This window comes from Leptopilina heterotoma, unplaced genomic scaffold (genome assembly GCF_015476425.1).
Source record: "Leptopilina heterotoma isolate Lh14 unplaced genomic scaffold, ASM1547642v1 Lhet_114, whole genome shotgun sequence".
In the NCBI taxonomy this organism is placed as follows: Eukaryota; Metazoa; Arthropoda; class Insecta; order Hymenoptera; family Figitidae; genus Leptopilina; species Leptopilina heterotoma.
Window position 1 is genome coordinate 325,981 of NW_025110833.1, and position 21,649 is coordinate 347,629.

General features: G+C 24.0%; 1 protein-coding gene and 1 long non-coding RNA gene across 3 annotated transcripts in view; one reads left to right on the top strand and one right to left on the bottom strand.

The window, feature by feature from the left end:
* Positions 1-1,258: 1,258 nt before the first annotated feature.
* Positions 1,259-21,649, bottom strand: part of LOC122506416 (BTB/POZ domain-containing protein kctd15) — a 67,946-nt gene continuing 47,555 nt past the window's right edge. For both annotated transcript variants that reach the window (XM_043618566.1, XM_043618576.1), the window contains exons 2-5: positions 19,445-19,531; positions 17,679-17,882; positions 6,232-6,437; positions 1,259-2,219 (exon numbers count right to left, since the gene is read on the bottom strand). In XM_043618566.1, coding sequence (XP_043474501.1) covers positions 1,744-2,219; positions 6,232-6,437; positions 17,679-17,882; positions 19,445-19,531 — 973 coding nt within the window. In that variant the 3' untranslated portion in view covers positions 1,259-1,743. The remainder of the gene's footprint in view (positions 2,220-6,231; positions 6,438-17,678; positions 17,883-19,444; positions 19,532-21,649) is intronic.
* The window catches only part of LOC122506436, a 68,330-nt gene continuing 51,648 nt past the window's right edge, over positions 4,968-21,649 (top strand). Inside the window, exons 1-3 of the long non-coding RNA XR_006302005.1 lie at positions 4,968-5,240; positions 7,036-7,271; positions 17,355-17,630. This is a non-coding gene — a long non-coding RNA (uncharacterized LOC122506436). The remainder of the gene's footprint in view (positions 5,241-7,035; positions 7,272-17,354; positions 17,631-21,649) is intronic.

The window sequence follows — 21,649 nt, forward strand, 5'->3', positions numbered from 1 at the left end:
ATTTCCTTCAATTGTTACAGTTTAGAATATTTAACGTGAATTTTAAAAATATTTACTTCAATTGCAACTAGTGGAAAATTAATAATTAAATTAAGTAATAATTAAGAAGTTAATTAACTTTATTAAAAAATAATTTGTATTTACCATTTTTTTCGTTTTTATAGAACTAATTTTTTAATTCTTTTTTTAATAATTTTTTAATAATTAACTTTTTGCCCTCGAGGCTTCTTAATAATTTAATTTGAATGTATCATTTAATGAAGTCAAGCATAATTTTTCAGTTTTAATAAATATTTTTTCTAATTAATTTATTTTAAATTAATTAATTTTGATTTACTTGTAATCTTTTTTTTATCCTCTCCCTTCTATTATTAGTAGAAAATCCTGTTAATGTTTCTATATAAATGTTACTAAATTTTACAAAATTTATTTTTTAATTTGCTCAATTAATTATTCCATTCATCGTTTCAAAGGAAAGTTTTTTCCTCTTTTCTTTCTTCTTTAAATTCTTTATCTGATTATTGTATTCGAATCATTGAATAATTTAAAATTCTTTTCAGATTTCTCGATTTAATTAAACACCAAACAAAGGCTTTTTGATAAAAAAAATTATTAATGATAATGAGATAAAAGTACAAAAAAATGATTTGAAACGAAAAAAGGGGGGGAAAAATTGAATTTGAAGAGAAAGAAGATAAATAGAAAATAAGGAATTAAAATGATCGCTTTTTTTTTGGTGAATAGAGGCAAACGCACGCACGCACTAAGAGGAACTGAATTTTGGTTTGAGGGCAAATTCTCGAATTTCAAACTGTCTTCCTGGCGTGCCAAAGGCTATTTCGCGTACCGGGGGAAGGAGAGAGGGGTTTCTATATATATATTGAGGATCGGGAAAATTTCGCTGAGGGCAATATAGAAATGGAATATAATCAGCTAGATAACCAGGGCTTCGCTCGGCAGCGGCGGATTCGAAGGATGACAGCCGCCGGCTACTATTCCTCGAGGCAACATGGATATTGAGTTCATCGTAACCATGGCAACTACCTCGAGGCTGCAACTCTTGTACGCTTTGTACGCTTTTATCCCTTTTCCTGCGGTTTACGTTATCAACGCAATGTTGCCTGGTACCTTTTGCGCGTTAATTCCTCGACCTCACGTTTCCTCCTTTACATTTTCTTTTTACTATTTCAAAGACGCAATTTTCTTCACAATCACAAAATATTCAAAAAATAAAAATTTCTTTACAAATTTCAAGATCTAAATTTGAATAATAAACGCTTTATTTATACTTTCCATCTGGACCGCAATAAGTACATTTCTTAACATTTGCTTATATCACCTCTTTTAATATAATTTTATGAAAGCGAAACAATTGAAATGAGATCAACGTACGATCGTTGTAAAGAAAAATATTTACACATTTGTTTTAAATACATATACACTTCAATCTTAAATTAAGTCCATGTTACATTTCAGTCAATTGAAAATAAAAAAAAAAGATTCCTAATTAAAAAAAAGTTTGAAAATTTTTGTCGGAACGGTATTGGTGAACATTTACAGAAGCTCGTCTATATAAGGGAAAATTTATACATATTTATAAAGATAAATTCGAGCTTTTTCTTTTTAGGAGAGAAAATCTCTTTGGAAGAGATGACAGTCTCAAATTTACTCAATGTCGGAGTCGCGTTGACTTCGAATTGTCCTCGACAATGAAGATATTTTACGTGGTGTCGATGTACATTGTCAAGTGTTGGCCGACTGTCGGACGAATAGATATTCGGAAAATTGTTGTCCATCAACACCGCCGCCGTTACTGGCGACAACGTTAAAACCCGCATTCAACAACCTGGTGATGGCTTGAACGGAATTCAGTTTACAATAACCATTGAGAGGGAAGCGAATAACGTGCCTCGCGTCCTGCTGATGCCAAGCGACGCCTGATCTTGCATCGATAACTGCTTGTGTTGATTCGGGAAAAACCTCGTCGAGAAGTGTTCGTCCTCCGGAGAGCATAACGCGTTCGCCAAGATCTGGACTCACGTGAAGAGCAACGCATTCATAGCTCTCGTTTCGCTTCTCCTGATCTCTTATGGGTGGAATTATTCCTCCACCGCCTCCACCACGACCTCCACTGAGACTTGGCGGTGGGCTTGGAGACGAGGTCGTCGCGCCATTCTTTATGCGATCCTTTTTCATTTGCTCCAACTGTCGGCACATTGCTGCAATATATCATTTTGAATTAGTAAATTTTAATTTATTTTCTAATGTCAATATAGACCGACGGCAGTCGGCGAAAAATAAATATTATTACTGAAAATTAGAAATTATTCTAGAGGAGTTATTAATTTCAATTCTCATAATAGCAAATGTTAAACTACATTTTTTATTTTTAAATTTAAGTTTTGACCAAGTTGTAGTCCATAACGTTGATCAACGAAAAAAATTGTTCACTTAGTAAATTAATTGAAGATAACGTAGCAATATTTACACAAAAATATTTAGCAAAAAAAGATTGATATCTTGTTCTGATAATAATTATTGTACAATTAAATATTAACTTAAAAATAATATTTGAATACATTAAATAAATTCTTTTCGTTGATCAACATTTCAACTTCGTAGTTTTTGAATGATTTCATAATCAGAATTTTAAAAAATCACTTATTAAATATACATAATTAATTATTATTGTTTATATTATCAACAATTTTAATAGAATTCTTCGCAAGAATTCAATTATTTTTATAAATAATATAACATTCTTCGGAAGAGTTCAATTATTTTTATAAATAGTAAAATTCTTCGCAAGAATTAAATTCTTTTCAATACAATTTTAATATTGAATTAATTCAATTATTTTTTTAAATAGTAGTCTTTGCAAAAATTAAATTATTTTCAATTATTTTTCTTGAAAAATATTCAAATATCTTCTTTAAAACTCAAAAAATTTCAATTATAATTCTAAAATTCAATTTTTTAAAAAATAATTTAAATAATTATAAAAATTGAGTTAATCTCAAAAATTCAATTATTTCTAAAATTGTCTGTAAAATTTATTTTAAAAATTCGATTATTTTCAAAATTTTCAAGAAATTTCTTGTAAAATATTTTATTATTTTCTATAAATATTAGAAAATGATACACTTAATTTTTTGGAATTTTAAATACAATTTTTTTAAAGAATTCAACTATATTAAAAAAATTTGGATTACATTCTTTGCAAAATTTCAATTCCATTTATAAATAATAAAATTCTTCAAAGGAATTCAATTATATTCATTAATAATAAAATTATTTTTAAGTCAATTTTAATAAAATTCCTCGAAAGAATACAATTATTTTTTAAAAAATTATTTAAATTCATTTATTTTCAAAAATTCTGATAATATTCTTAGAATGAATTCAATTATTTTTAATAGATTTTAATAAAATTTCTCGAAAGGCTACAATAATTATTTTTAAAAATATTAAATAAAATTCAATTATTTTCAATAGTTTTGATAACATTTTTAAGAAATAGGTATTAATTATTTTTAAACGTTTTAATAAAAGCTTTCGATTGAATTCAATTATTTTCAATAGTTTTGATAACATTTTTAAGAAATAGGTATTAATTATTTTTAAACGTTTTAATAAAAGCTTTCGATTGAATCAAATTATTTTCAAAATTTTTAATAAAATTCTTTCAAAACATTCAATTATTTTCAAAAATTATGATAAAATTCTTCAAGACAATTCAATTATTTTCATAAACTGTAAAATTCTTCGCAAGAATTTAATTATTTTCAATACAATAATTTTAAAATTGAAAATATTTGAATAGAAAAATTATTTTAAAAAGTTAGGAAACAAAACAGCAAACACCAACTAACTTCAAACTGTGAACAGATTACTGGAATACAACGATAATAAATATAGAAGATAGAAGATTACTTTTGTTCTATCCAATGCTTTTAAATCATTTTTAAATTAAATACCTAATCAATTTATTAATGTAAACAAAAAAAGGTAAGTTTATCGTATTAATTATCAACAAAATTAAACACTTTTTCCTTCTTTTTCCATAAAAAAAACACTTTTCTTCATTTTTGACACACTGCTTCAATATCCAACATTTTTGGATCCATATAAAAATATAAGTTAATATAATATAGTGCTGTTAATTATTTTTTAACATTTTTAAACATGTTTGAGTATAATTTATCAATAATAATTGTCATGTTATTTATTTATATTGATATTTTGATACTTTGACACGATCACAACAAACAACATTTAAATTCAGGGTTCGGAAAGTACACTTTACATACTCTATAAAGGTCCGTTCATTGTTTGCAATTTCTGGAATAAAGGAGAGGGGGATAAATAGTTTAGTTATTTTCCACAACCCCACCCTGCTTTTTATTGTTTGCTTGCTGTCACATTCATTTCTACTGTGTTAAATCTTCTCAATTGTTTAAACAAAATGTAAAAATTGTTAATCAATAAATGTGAAAAATAGTTTTTTGATTGCTATGATTCGTTTTCATCAAATAGATAAGGTAAATTATTACATTTATTAATCAATATTGAACATTTCAATAGTCATGAATTCTCTGACAACGTTTCATTCTCGAATTTTTTCGTATTTTCTGTTTTGGTATGTAAATAAGGAAAAAAATGTTCATATTACTGTATGTTAAGAAGCATTTATTTGTAGAATATTTAATATTTATCACTATTATGTTTATTTTGCTCAATTTCTTAACTAACATTGCTAACATTGTTCGATGTTGGCCATAACCTCATTTTTACTATTAGATCATTAAACGAAAAATGCAATTTTTTATTTTCATTTATTATTGATTTTTGGTTTTAAAAGAGTAAAATTTATACAAAATATATTTAGAATCAGTTAAATTTCTGAAAAAATGAAAAGAAAAAAAAAACAATTGCAATCAAGGACGTGTGAATGTCCCTTTATATAGTGTAAAGTGCCACAATCCAACCCTGCTTACTCCGTTATTATTTTCTACGCGACCCAACCTTGCATTCCATCGTTCAAGATGGCCGCCAATAGTTAGGTTTTTCGGGTTTATTGTTCCTTATCTTTTTCTTTGTTGTAATTGTTAAAATATTAATGTAAAGTTATTCAAAAAGTGATTATTTTGAGCAAAGAATATCTAGAATGATGATTATAATGTAGATGTCAAAGATTATTGAGGATTAAAATGTGAGGAACGTAAAATGTTTTCGACAAGGTAAGCATTCATATTCTAGAATTTTGTCAAATTTTCTGTTTAATATGTAAGAAATGTTAATATTATTTGTTTTAGTGAACATATTTTTCTAAATTGTCTAATATTTTTAGTATTTACATATTTTTTTTTATGAATTTTGATAATTGAAATTTTGCTCATTGTCGAACATAACCTCATTGTTATTGAATAATTGACCAAAAAATGTTTATTTTAATATATTCATTTTATGGTTTCAAAAGAGCTAAAGTTTAAATAAAATATTTAGGAAATATTAATATTATTATTAACATTATCAGTAACATTATCAGTAATTAATGTTATTATTAATAATAATACTGCGGCATAGAAAAGAAAATTGATAAAAATTCATTTTCCGGTTGCATTCACAAAAGTGAATAATTCTCAAATTTGAAGAAATATTCCTTTTTAAACTTGAAAATTTGTTAGTATTATTATATTTTGCAAAAAATATTTTTGAAATTGTGTTTACAACAATTTGGTTGTTTTTATGAATTTGATAATTCGTTGTCAACCATAACCATTTGAACAAAACATTTTCTTTTTATACTATATTGAGTTTCTGCTTCGAAAAAGAGAAATATTTGTAAAAATAATATCCAGGGAGTGATAAATTTGTAGAAAAGTTCCAAAAAATGAATTTTCCATTTGCATTTGATTGGTAACGTGAATGTTTACTAAGCCGCAATTGTTGACAAGTTTGATGTTTTTCAGTCTTTCCTTTCCTATATTTTTATATGGTTAAAAATAATCTATATTGTTAACAAAGATGTGAATATTTTCAACAAGGTGAGTTTTCTCCAAATCGTAAAATTGTCTTAAAATAATTTATCTAAATTTGTAAATTATCCACTTTTCCTAAATTTTCGAATTTTTAGGTTATGTTTCATTGTTTGAATTTTTTTATATTCCTTTTTTTTGCACTAAATTTTCTAAAAAAAAAAATTGATAATATTTTATACAAAATACTTACGCGCAATGTCGAAATATCTCGCCTCCTCGAGGAGGAGATCCAAATCGGCAAAATTGTCAGGAATAAGTAGACGAGAATTGCGCATAAAATTGAGAATATGTCGAAACATTCCACCGTCCCTGTCAATAAAATAATGCTGTTTCAAAGAATCCAAAACAATAGGTATACTTCCATTGAATAGTTTCGCTAATCTCGATTCCGGATACCTGAAAAATAGAGAAAAAAAAAATGGGTTTGAAATTGTTTTTGTTGAAATAAAATTTAGTAGGTAGGAGAAATGCGGATTCTTTGAAGGATTTAATTTGAGTTATTTTCATTTAACAGCAGCAACAATAAAGGAGCAATTTTTTTTGTACTAGTTTCTGTACCCTGGAGAAATAAAATCGGGCAGGTGACCACTGTATTCGACACCTGCTTACATAGCCGCGGGTTAATTTTGCCTCGGGTACAAAATTGCAGCAGCTGATTCCATCGAAAATTTTTTACAAGCCTCTCTTTTTTTTATATATACTAATTAATGACGTGCCATGTCGATAAAATATCGAATCTCCCAATAAACATGATTACTCCCCAGGATCGTAATAGATCGTTATCAATTTTTTTAATCCGGTTATCAGACTCATTTTTTTAGAATTATATTTCATAAATTTCTTTAATATAATAGGTATAATTTATTTAAATACTAAATAATTTATTCATTATTAGAAAAACAATTTTGTTTATCGAACGATTTTAATAATCAGTTAAACATTTAACTGCGATCAATTTTTGTTTCTTAAGTAAAACAGAATTTTTTTTTCGCAGATACAAAAAAAAGACGAACATTGTCCTCAAGGAACGGCGAAAAAAAATAAGGAAAATATAATTTTACGATTCACAAAAAAGGAAATCGAAGATAAACGAGTATTCCAAGCAAAGCTGTTAAGCAAAAGCCCTGAACAATGCAATTTATTCTTATGATTTCTTGCTTGCGGTAAATAACGGAGTTCGATTATCGTCATATCCTGGAGGACTTTATTTGAAGCGGCGCCTCGAGAAAGGTAAGCCTCCTTCATCTTTGTGAAAGCTGGCGGAACGGATATGTTTTTAATACAAAAAAAGAAGAAAGAAATTAAAAAAGGGGCAATTCAATTTTTTCTTCTTTTTTTGGAAAAAAAATTATCGATACATCTCTCTCTCATTTGAAAATGAACGGGAAAATCAGGACGAAACCGATAAAGAGTGATACGTAAATATTATATAGGGAAGAAAAAGTCTGTTTGTAGATCACGTTAATGCACTCACTTTCCGATGGGAAGTGTGACACTGATCTTGAAAAGAGATTTGAAAGAAAATTAAATGTTTGCAAGTAACTGCAATAAGATGTTTTTTTCAAAAAGTTAAATTTGATTGATTTAAATTATTTCTCGGATTTATTTTTGTTTGTATTGTTTCAATTTTTTATTAAAATTTCTATTTTGTTATTTTTATTAATAACTTTTTATAATAGCTTTATATTTACGTTTCACTCTATTGATAGTCTTATTTTCTATTATTTAAATTAAATATAATTATATGCAATTATATTCTATATTTTAATAATCGTTGTATTCCGGTAATCTATTTGCAGTTTGAAATTAAGTGCTTGCTTTTTTGATTCCTAACTTTTTAATCATTTTTCTCTTCAAATGTTTTCAATTTTAAAATTAATGTATTGAAAATACTTATATTATAATATATAATATATAATAATAATAATAGTAATAATAATATATAATATATAATATTCTTGCAAAGAATCTTATCAAAAAATTTGAAAATAATCGAATTTCTTGGAAGAATTTTATAATTTATGAAAATAATTGAATTTCTTCGAAGAATTTTATTATTTACAAAAATAATTGAATACTTGCGAAGAATTTTATTATTAAAATTTTTGAAAATCCTAATTAAATTCTTTTGAAGAGTTTCTTTGAATTTTTTAAAAATAATAATAGGGATTTTTTCATTAAATTTAGTTGAAAATTTTGAAAAAAAAAATTTTTTGAAGAATTTATTTCAGTTCATTATAAAATAATCGTATATTTGTTAATAATTGTAATTAATAATTTTACTATTCAATTTTAATAAAAATATTCATTTAAAAATAAATTCTTTTAAATAATTTTCATAGACTTTCTGTAAATAATTGAAATGGAAGAATTTCTTCAAGTTTTTTGAAAATAATGTAGTTTTTTTAATCATTTTAATTGAATGTTTTGAAAATAATTGAATTAAACAGAACAAATTTTATTATTTATGAAAGTAATTGAGTTCTTCTGAAAAATTTTCATATTTATGAAAATAATTGAATTGTTTCGACGAATTTATTATAATTTTAGAAAATAATTGATTTCTTTCGAAAAATTAAATTAAAAATAAGAAAAATAATGTAATTTTTGTAAAAAATTTTACTGTTTTTAAAATAATTAAATTTTTTCGAAGAATGTTCTTATTTATGCAAATAATCGAATTGTTTCGATTTTATTAAATTCTTTCGAGAAATTTCAGTAAAATTATATTTTAAAAATAATTGATTTGATTTCCTTAAAAGAATTTTAATATTTATGAGAATAATTTAATTCTTGACAAGAATTTTATTTAAATTGTTGAAAATAATTTAATTGTTTCGAAGAAAATTACAATTCTTTAGAAGGAATTTAGTTGAAATTGTATTGAAAATAATTGAATTCTTATAAAGAATTTTATCAAAATTTTTCAATATAATTGAATTCTTTTCACAATTTTAATAAAAATTTTCTATTTTATTAAAATATTAGAAAATAATTGAATTCCTTCGAAACTTTTATTAAAAATTTTAAAAAATAATTGATTTTTTTCGTGAAGTTTTATTAAAATTGTATTGAAAATAATTGAATTCCTACTAAGAATTTTTCTATTTTTAAAAATAATTAAATTCTTCTGAAGAATGTTATTATTTATGAAAATAATTGAATGCTTGCGAAGGAGTTTATTAAAATTTTTGAAAATAATAAACAATAATTAATAACTATTATTATTGTTATAATTATTATGAGAATGTATTTTTTTAATTATGGTAACCATTAGGAAAAATTGAATAGATCACTAATAAACACTGGTGGAAATTTCGTTTAATGACTTTTAGTTTTAGAAAATATTCACGCTTTGCTCTTTCTTTAGTTAATGAAAAAAGTATAATTTATTACTTTTTCATTTAGAATTATTTGCGCAGAGATTTTATAGAGAGAAATTTTTTTTCCTCCTCGAAAATTTTTAAGAGCCAATCAGCTGTGATGTTATGTAGACGCGCCTTGGGTGAAAATATTCTTGTGTCATAGAATTTAAAAAATTTACATTTAAAAGCATTCTCAAGGTCATTGGAACAATTATGCGGAAAGAATATTTTTATATACTCGCATTTTGTGTATAAAATGTATATATAACCAACAATTTTTATATTATACACGCGCACTTGAAGTTGATTTTCTTCTATGCGGTTATATATAAAAAATAATGTGTATATACGTATATTATGAAGCTGTGCGCGCAAAAAAAGGAAAAAAAAGAGGACTTTCTGTTCTCGTCGTTGTACCTTGTCGTGCGTTATGGCACAACGAGGGAGGAGTAAGGTACCTTCGGGCCGGTTCCCATACCCTCCTCTTCGCGATAACGTATAATAACGACGGCCTCGTGTTGCCCGAGGCGTTCGTCTTCAAGAGAGATACCGCAGGGTAACTATACCTGGTGAGAGACCAACTCGATGGTGCCAGATATGTACTGTTTTTGCGTCCTTGGTACCAGGTTAGAGTTTCATACTTGTATATATATAGCCACTGGCATTTGCAAAAAAGACAAAAAAAAAAAAAATTAAGATAGAGAAAGAAAACTTTTACAAGATTGATGTAACTTTTATTATAAAGTTTCGAACTCTTTCTTTTTTCGAGATGATGACTATACAGTTTTATGAAGATTGTCAATTTATTTTAAAGTTTTAGTGAAATTGAAGTTTGAGATTTTTTTTATGTGTTGGTTCTTGGAGTTTTAGAAAAAAAGAAGGTTATTTTGAGGATTAGAATCTGGATTATGTATTTTTTTTATCGAGTTTGGTGTATTAAAAAAGTTAATTTTTTATTGAGATTAAAAAATTTGGAGAAGAAAAATTAATTTGGTTACTTGATTTTATTTGTATGAATATCTACTGGTACCAGGCAATTTTTATTTGAATAGAATAAAAATAAATTCGGAATAATTGAAATATATTTGAAACAAATACAATTTTTTTTGGAAGCAACAAAAATTTATTTCAAACAAATACAATTTTTTTTCAAAGAAATAAAATTAATTTGTAACAAATACAAGTTTTTTACGAGAAAAATATTTATTTGAAACAAATACAATTTTTTTACGAGAAAAATATTTATTTGAAACAAATACAATTTTTTTCGTAAGCAACAAAAATTTATTGGAAACGAACAAAATTTTATTGACGCGAATGAAATTTACTGGAAACAAATACAATTTTTTTTTAAAGGTAAAAATTTATTTGGAACAAATACAGGGTTGCCACAGGTCAGGGAAAGTAAAATTTTTCAGGGAAATCAGAGAAAAGTCAAGGATTCTTATTAAAGTACTGGAAAAAATTGAAATTTGGAGAAGTTACAAATGATTGCAAAAATCCAATTATGTTCAAAAATTTTTAAAAAATCTCGTCAAAATTAAATTATCTTTAAAAATAATAAAATTCTTCTCCAAATTTCAATTATTTTCAAAAATTTTAATAAAATTATTTGCAAAATTTTAATTATTTTTAGAAAATTTTCCTCAACTCAATGATTTTCAATATGTACTATTTTCAAAAATTTTTCAAAACAATTCAATTATTTAAAAAAAAAAAATGTTGATAAAATTCTATTAAGCAAACATTAAATTATATTCACAAATAATAAAAATTTCACAGGAATTAAACTATTTACAAAATTTTTTATAAATTTATTTGTAATAATTCAGATATTTTTATAAATAATAACATTTTTTTACAAAAATTCAATTATTTTCATGAATAATAAAACTCATCATAGAATTTCAATTATTTTTAATACAATTTTAATCGAATTCCTCGAAAAATTTAATTATTCTTGAAAATTTTATTAAAATTCCTCGAAAAAATTCAATTATGTTGATAAAATTCTTTATGATAATTCAATTTAGTGGAACATTCATTTATTCAGTAAATTATTAATTTTTCTTTTTAAATAATTGAATTCTCGTAGAATTTTCCAATAAAAATTAATTTAAAAATGAATATCAATGAATATATTAAGAGCATTATAGCATGAAAATTTAAAAATAATTGATAATTGAATTCTTTCGAAGAATTTTAATAAAATTTTTGAAAATAATTACATTTTTCGAAGAATTTACTTAAAATTGTATTAAAAATAATTGAAATCCTGTGAAGAATTTTATTAATTTACGAGAGTAATTAAATTCTTGCAACAAATTTTATCAATTTTTTTTTAAATAATAGAAATAATGTAAAGAATCTTATTATTTATGAAAATAATTCAATTCTGCAACGAATTTTATTATATTTTTTTTTAAATAATTGAATTCTTTTGAAAACTTTTATTAAAATAGTAGATTTAAAAAATATTTAAATTTCAACGAAGAATTTAATTAGATTCGTGAAATGTACTTAAATTCTTGCAAAAAATTTAAGAAATGAATTCCATTTTTCTAGGATTTTATTTTAAATTTATTGTATTAAATATAATTGAAATCCTCAGATAAATTTTATAATTTATGAAAATAATAGAATTCTTATAACCAATTTTATCAAATTTTTTTTAATTAATTGAATTTATGTGAAAAATGTTATTACTTGTTACTTGTAATAATAATTGAATTCCTGCAACGAATTTTATTAAATTTTTTTCAAATAATTGAATTCTTTTGAAAACTTTTATTAAAATAGTAAATTTTGAAAATTTTTGAATTTCAGCAAAGAATTTCATTATTTGTGAAATGTAATTTAATTTTTGATGATAATTTTATTTTTCGAGAAAATTATTTAAAATTGTATTAAAAATAATTAATACCCTGTGAAGAATTTTATTATTTATGAAAATAATTGAATTCTTGCAACGAATTTTATTTTAATTTTTGTAAATAATTTAATTTTTTTTTGAAAAATTTTATGGAAATCTAAATTTTTATAAAACATGAAGATATGAATTACTCCGAGTCGAAGACTCGGAGTGATTCATATCTTCATGTTTTATAATAATATTCTAATAAGTATTGTTGAATTTTAAATATGTTTGAATTTTAATGTTTTGAAGAATTTTAATTCCTATGAAAAAATAATAATTAAATACTTATTTAAAAATGAAGTTATTGATGTTTGCGAATAATTTTACAATTAATGAAATTTGTAAGTAAATGTAATAGAATTTTTTTTTTTGAGTATCTAATAATTTTTAGAATAAATCAGAATATTCTTTAGAGTCAGGGAAAAAGTTAAAATTTTGTCTGGAAATCAGGGAAAAGTCAGGGAAAAACAAAATTAATTTTTTGTGGCAACACTGAAATACAACTTTTTTCAAAGGGAAAAATTTATTTGGAACAAATACAAATTTTTTTTCAAAGAAAAAAGTTTATTTGAAACAATCCAAATTATTTTTTTTCAATTAAATAAAATTTGTTTCTAACAAAATATTTAGAAGCGGAACTCTCTCAAGGTACAAACGACGAATGAACATATAAAGTATCTGAATTCAAATATTATTGTAAAAAAATTCGTTTGCATAAAGAAAAAAAGAAAGTGTATAAAAATCGATATATATTAGTTAAAAGAGTTGATGTGCGGGTGGAAAGGGACGAATATAGGGAGAATTTGAGAGAGAAAGAGGAAAGGAAACGGGACCAGAGGCGGAGGACGAGAGGCCGTGATTACCCCAGGGCACTGTTGGGCCCACCGTCGACCAAGCGGGGTCCGATCCCGGGTCAGATCCACTCGCTATGGGAAAACACTAAACGATCGGCTCACATCACTCAGATTCCTGCTCTGCTTTCGTATAGATATGTATATACATATATATGTCTATATACCGGGTGTCCAGGCACCAATAAATTATGTGCAACAACCCCCTCTTCGCAATCACCCCGCCACATCATGTGTCTTGATCGGCGATTGACTTCTTCCGACTATAAATCAAGTGCTCGCGGGTTTAAAAGAATTTCAAATTCTTATTATATATATGTGTTGGCTGGATAGGATAATTTTATTTCTAGAGATTTTATCGTAATCCATTTAATCAACAATTATTGTTGATAAAATGCATTTAAGAAAAATGCACTCAGAAAAAAGAAATATTTGACTCAAAGCCAACTAATTGTTTTATTTGCTTCGAATAAATTTTACTTGTTTCAAATAAATTTTATTTGCTTTAAATAAACATTTTTTTTGTTCAAATAAAAGTTTTTATTTATGTCGAATAAAATTTTTATTTAAAACTGAAATAATAATATAACAAATAAAATGTCTAGTCCGTAAAGTCCGTAATTTGATTGAGAAAAGACGAAAAGTTCGTAAATTGTACGATATAATTTGGAAAATTTAGAAAAATGATTGCATTTGCAACAAATTATTGCAGAAATTAAATTATTTTCAAAAGTAATAAAATTCTTCGCAGAAATTCAATTATGTTCAAAAATTTTTTTAAATTCTCGTCAAAATTTCAATTATCTTCAGAAATACCAAATTAAATTCTTCTCCGAAATTCAATTATTTTCAAAAATTTTAATAAAAGTCTTGGCAAAATTTCAATTATTTTACAAAAATTTTCCTCAATTGAATGATTTTTAATATCTATTTTAATAAAATTTTACAAAAGAATTCAATTATTTTCATTTAAAAAAAATTTAATAAAATTCTTCACAAACCTTTAATTATTTTCATAAAATAAAAAAAATTTCGCAGAAATTCAATTATTTACAAATTTTTTATAAATTTCTTCGCAATTATTCAATTATTTTCATAAATAATAAAAGTTTTACATTGATTCAATTATTTTCGTAAATAATAAAATTCTTTTTAGAAATTCAATTATTTTCATAAATAATAATAAAACTCTTTGGAGAATTCCAATTATTTCTAATACAATTTTAATCGAATTCCTCGAAAAATGTAATTATTCTTAAAAATTTTATTAATATTCGTCAAAAAAATTCAATTATTTAAAAAGTTGATAAAATTCCTTATGAGAATTCAATTTTGAGAAACATTCATTTATTCATAATTATTTAATTCATTGACTTGTTTATAAATTTATTTTAATTATAAACAGGTTTATTGTGTTTATTTATATTAATTTTATTCATTTATTAATAATTATTATTAATGCATTTTATTTATTGTATTACTTATGTATTTGTTATTAAATAATAATTTTTTTTATTAATTAATAATAAATAAATAAATAAAAATAATTATTTATCATTCATTAATATATTAATAATAAAAAATATAAATAAATAAATACATTTGTTAGATTTTGAAATTAGTCATTTATAAAAATTAGCACATATTTGACAGTGGGTTTAACAATTTATTGCTAATCAAGTATTTTTTCCGTTATAATTCAAAAAGTATAAATTAAAATACTATTTATATAAATGAATGCGATGTTAATTTAAAACAGATTTTCAATTAATACACGAGTGTATATGTACATAACGGAAGTTAGTTAAATGTAATCGTTAGCTTATAAAGTTTAAAGTGTTTTCCTTTTTTTCTCTTTTATTTATTTATTTAATCTTTTTTTTTTTTTTTTTTTTTTGCTGACCACTGCAGATCGTTTCTCTTTGGTAGTTAAAATAAAATGCTTGAATAAACACAACTATGCATTTCATTTATGTATACAGTCTCACATATCGGAAATTGATTACGATTCGTCTCATTACGGCTACATCGATATTTATTTCTGCGTGCGGCTTCGCGTCTGTCGTTCATCACGAGCAAAAAATTCCGCAAATAGCAAACAAATTGATCGGCTAGAAAGTACCGCAGGGAAAAACAGTTAATCTAATATAATATATCGTAGTGTATGTATACTGATATTAATCAAGAATTTAATAAGTGTGCGTTTACTTCGTTTTCCTTTAAATGGGAAATAGATTATTGCAATTTTAGTTGAAAGTTTTAGAAACTATATTTTATCTTTTGATTTTGTTTTATTCAATTTTTTGTTGGAAATAGCTTTTCGTTGCGGATTTTTTTTATTTTGTTTGTATATTGAGTTTTTTTTATTACTTTGAACTAAACTGAATCAATATTACAATAATAAGGAAAAAAAATGTAGTAAATAATATTATTAGTTATTAGTAGAAAAATAACTAATTATTTAAAAAAAAAAAACGTCTAAAAAGTAAAAAATAAATTGTTATTAATAGAAAAATAAATAATTACTTGTAAAATTTAAGTGGCTAAAAACTAAAAAATAATTAATTATATTAATAGAAAAAATTAATTATTATCCTAAAAAATAAAAAAATAACTAAATAATAGTAAATTTTAATAATTATTAGCTTAGTTTAGTTTTTGATTATTTTTTTCAAATTTAATTTAATTTAATAAATTTTTTTTAAATGCTATTTGAATCAGTGACGTGATTTTTTTTCGCCATGAAATTAGTTACGCACTTTCAACTAAAATTGAAATTAAAATATCATTTGCATATAAACATATATTAACAACATTGATAGTAATCGGGAATGCGCGATATGTCGAGTTTCTTTCAACAAACAATAAGGTCAACAGTATGTAATGAGGGAGGAAGGTGTAACGAAGCGTGAGGCAATATAGGTGTATTAGATGTTGTTTCTTCAATACATATATGTGCGTTTTAAATTCTTTTCTTCTCTCTCTTTCATATTCTAATATCGTTTAACAGTTTCGCTCGCGTGCAAGACTTTTTAGATATCTCGATCTTTTGCTCCTAGATATACAGAACCTCTGGCGTGTATTTCGTTACGGGATTACTTTGGATTATATCGCTCTTTGTATATATATGTATATGAGCACATAAAACGGATTTCTCTTCTAAGCACTTCAGTTAACACAAATTGACATTGTTGTTGTTTAGTAAAATGTGAGGTAAAATTACTGTCAACCTTGAAATGCATTTATTATATTATTAGAACTGCTTTCTACTTTTTACTGGTTTACTTTTTGGATTTTTTTTATTGTCACTCATATTTGTGATTTTTTTAGTTTCTTTATTATTTACTCAATTTTGTATTATCTATTTGATTGATTATTTATTTAATTATTGTTAATCATCTGCTCAATTGTTTATCATCTATTCAATTTTTTTTATTATCAATTCAATGGTTTATTGCCTATTCAGTTGTTCATTACCTATTGAATTGTTCATCATCTATTCAATCGTCAATATTTATTCGATTTATCTGAATTTGTTAATTTTAGTTTTTTTTACTCCCGTTTATTAATTTTAGTTTATTTTACAGGGTTGACATCAGTCAGAGAAATCGGGGAAGGTGAAATTGATCAAGGAAATCGGGGAAATGTCAGGGATTTTTACCAAAATTGCTTTTGGAAAAATTAAATTTCTACAATGAATATAGAAATTCTGATTTTTGGTATTCAAAAACATTTTTGAAATACTTAAAAACCACTTGAATTTTCCTCAATTTCTTTTTACGTTCTAATTAATTCTGAATTGATTTTATGGTTATTAAAAGTCAGTATGTAGTAATTTTCAGAAATAATTTAATTTCAGAAGGTGCTAGACTAATTTTTAAAAATTTTAATTGGTGTAAAGAAATGAACATTAATTTAAATATTTAAAAAAAACTAAAGTTTTAAATATACTTTTATTTGAAATTCTGAAAAAAAATTTGTTTGTTAAAAAATTATCAAATTGTTTTTCAACTTGTTTTTGTAATATTGCAGAAGAAGAACTTTTCAAAAGTCAAAATCCTGTCTGGAAATCAGGGAAAAGATTGAGGGAAAAGAAAATTTGATTTTTGTGGCAACCCTGATTTATTTTTGTTTATTAATTTAGTAGATTGCAAATAATTCATTTGTTTTTTTCTTTCAGGTTTTCTTCTATTCTTCTTCTTTCAACCACTCTAAATCTAAAATGAGTATGAAGGGAAAAAGATGTGGAATCCGAGGCCTGAAATTGCGGAATAACTTTTATTCCCACTGTTTGATGGATGTCGGTTAAAATTCTAAATCTGAATCAGTATGGAGGGAAAAAGCTGTGGAATCCGAGATCTAAAATTGCGGACCAACTTTTATTTCAACTATTTGATGGATGTCGCCTAAAACTATAGGAGGATTCCCAAATTGCTGTTTTCATCTTTTATTAACGGTAAAAAAAATAATTGTGTTTGGAAAATATTCTGTTTATGATTCTCACTTGGTTAGAGTTTCTAAAGACGAGGTGTATATCGTGCCACCAACGTCGATGTGAACGGGTGCCGTGTATCGTGAAGCGGCAGCGACACAGGGGATTCCCGTCATTTTTTGGTTGTAGACGGGCGCTACTGGCGCAGGAGGTGTTGGCGATGATGAATTTGACATCGTTGGTGACGTTGCCGGCGAACTGCACGGTGACAGCAATCTAAAAAAAATCAGTGTCCGAATATATTTTTTATTATTTATTTATAATTCAACGCATTGATTTAACAATTGAATTAATTTAATTAATTCAGTCAATTCAATTAATTCAATTAATTCAGTCAATTCAATTAATTTAACCAATGCAATCACTATTTAAAGTATTTTGAGTATTTTTTATATAATCAGGGTTGCCACGCAACCTGGAAACCTGGAAAACCTGGAAATGTCAGGGAATTTTATAAATCTTGAAAAAACTTGGATAAGTCAGGGAATTTTGATTCCTTTCAAAATTTTAATCTTTGAAAGTTTGAATTTTTCATACTTTTAACTGAAAATTGTGTAGATTTAATTTTTTTTAAAAAGTTCAATGGAACTTTTGAAATTATTTGAAGTTTTTATTTTCTAATATATATTTGATTGAAAAATTTCCGAATAATCTATGAAATTTCGTAAAATTGAATTCTAAACAAAAGAATTTGAAAGTTTTCAAATAAATTTTTTAAAAATTAATAAAAATAATTAATTTAAAGAAGAGTTTTAGTTAAAAATAATTGAATTAAAATGAAAAAAAAAATTTTATGAAGTTACAGTAACAATACGCTTATAATATAAAATAATTATTTTATCAGTCGGTCATCTTTGATAATTAATTAATTATTATAAAACATGAAGATATCGATTGCTCCGAGTCGAAGACTCGGAGTGATCGATTTCCTCATGTTTTATAACAATTTTTTTTAAATTGTTTAATTTCAAATAGGTAATAATAATCATGAAATATTTATTTAAAAAGAAGTAATAGAATATTTTTTTGAGTAATAATTTTTAAACTGAATCAAAATATTCTTTAGAGTGAAGGAAAAGTAAGAATTTTGTCTGGAATTCAAGGGAAAGTCAGGGAAAAACAAAATTAAATTTTTGTTGTCAACAAATGTAGTTTTAAAAATCTGGAAAAGATACGTTTTTTAACCTGGAAAACCTGGAAAAGTCAGGGAATTTGAAATGAGCAAAAGCGTGGCAACCCTGAATTAATATTTGAAACAATTAAAGAAAAACACTGAAAAAAAATTTAGTTTCAGTAAACGATTGTCTATTGTCAAATAAATATTTATTTTTATCGAATCATTTATAATGAAGTAAATTGAATTTATTTGGCAAATTTTTTGCTTCAAATACTAAAATTATTGGTTCAAATACATTTTATTTGATTTAAATAAAAAATTATTCGTTAAAAAATAATTAAATATAATTAAATTATTTTCGTTAATTTAAATAAAAATTATTCGATTCAAGTAAATATTTATTTGATAATAGACAGGTAATCGGTTATTTAAATCAAATTTTTCTCTCTTATTAAATTATTTCTAGGTAGTAATTATTAAAGTTTTGTTCCAAAGTTCTGATTTGAAAATTCTGATTGAAGTTTAGAGGGAGATTGAAGTTAAAATGAATTATATTGAGGTTTCGAATCTGATTTGTGAATTTGGAAATGTATATTACGTGATTGAAATGAGCAAGTATGTTGACAGGCGTAAATATTAGTTAATAAGGAAGAGTACATACCTCATTTTAATTTGAGCGCTAGGGAACATATTGCGTTGCGCCGTTAGCTCTGTTTTCACCTCCTTCCCGTCAACCTCACATTTCCGCCTGTAAACAGAGAATTCTCTCTGTTACTCTCGACATTATCATATCTTCCTTATATTTAATTATTTCTATTACAATTTCTATTTTCTCTAAACTTATCTACATTTTTCGATAAAATCCAAAGATTTTCTGTGTTAAATCTTAAGATTTATCGAAAGCAAAAGCAAAAAATTCTTTGTAGCATTTTGTTGCTGAAAATTTTACAAATTTTCAAATTTTACTGTTTCGATAAATTATTTTAATAAAATCCACTGTTTGATATAGAAATCTTTAATACAGTATAGTTAGATGAGTCGAAGAAATATGATTTCAGTTTGAAATGAAGTAGTAAAATGGTAGGATGATGAGAGATTGAAGTTAAAATGAAACTTTGGGGTGTATGTAAAGATGGAAAATAAGTTCTTCTCGCTCTCGTCTTCTCTTTCTCGGTTACCATTTTTCAATATTAATAGCTCTTCCGGATTTCTGCCTCATCCATCTTTACCTCATGTCTGTTAAATATTATTCTACCGCTAATTGCCTTATTAATACATATGAAAATTATAAATTAATAGTACTGCATAAATTAGAATTGCGCGGTTTTAGAGAGGAATATTATGCGCTTACAGTTTTATAGTTAAATTATTTTGTTATTCATCCGCTTTGTAAACGAAGGGAATTATGACAAAAGTAAACAAACGGGTTAAAATTAATTTTGAGTTGTTCTTGTTTTCAGTTGGATGTTAATTTTACCAGGCTAGGTGAATTAAATTATTATATTCAATATTAAGAACATTTTGGATTAATTGAATTTGTAAAATCTGTATTAATAATCGTTGTATTTCGGTAATCTGTTCGCAGTTTAAAGTTAGTTGCTGTTTGCTTTTTTGTTTCCTAACTTTTGAAATAATTTTTCTTTTCAAAAGTTCTCAATTTTAAAATAATTAATGTACTGAATATCATTGAATTCTTGTAAAGTATTTTTATAAAAAAATTTGAAAATAATTTAATTCATTTCAAGAATTTTATCAACATTTTTTTCAATAATTGAATTCTTTCGAGAAAATGTAATTAAAATTGTATTGAAAGTAATTTAAATTCTTGGAAAGATTTTTATTAAAATTCTTTAAAATAATTGAATTGTTTTGAAGAATTTATTTCAATATTCTTGAAAATATTGAAGTTATTTAGTAATTTTTACTGAAAATTTTGAAAATAATGGAATTTTAAGAAGAATTTCTTTTAAGCTTTTAAAACCTATAAAATTTAATTATTTTAAACCATTTTATTACAGTTTTTGTAAATAATTACTTTTTTTAAAAGAATTTCATTGAATTTCGTAAAAATAATGTAATTTTTTAAAGTAATTTTAATTGAAAATTTTAAAAATTATTGAAATTTACAAATAATTTTGATTACAAACTTTTGAGAACAATTGAATTGTTGAGAAAAATTTTATTACAATTTTTAAAAATAATTGTATTCTTTCGAGAAATTTTATTAAAATTGTATTGAGAATAATTCAATTCCTCCGAAACATTTTATTATTTATGAAAATAATTGAATTACTTTGAAGAATTTTCTTATTTATGAAAATAATTGAATTTCTTTGAAGAATTTTCTTATTTATAAAAATATTTTATTCTTTCGAGAAATGTTATTAAAATTATATTGAAAATAATTGAATTGCTGTAAAGAATTTTATTATTTATAAGAACAATGAAATTCTTGTTAAAAATTTTCCTAACTTTTTTAAAAAAATTTCTTTTTAAATATTTTTAATTTTAAAATTAATGTATTGAAAATCGTTAAATTTTTGCAAAGAAGCTTATCCAAAAATTTAAAAAGAATAATTGAATTCATTCGAAGAATTTTTTTTATTTATGAAAATAATTTAATTTTCGCGAAGAATTTTACTATTTATAAAAATAATTGAATTGTTCCGAAGGATTTATTAAAATTTTAGGAAATAAATGAATTTTGTGTAAATATTTGAAAATAATTAAATTTATTAAAATTTTAGGAAATAATTGAATTGTTTTCAAGAATTTTATAGAAATATTTGAAAATAATTAAATTCTTTCAAGAAATTCAATTAAAGTTATTTCGAAAATAATTGAATTTCTGTAAAGAATTTTATTA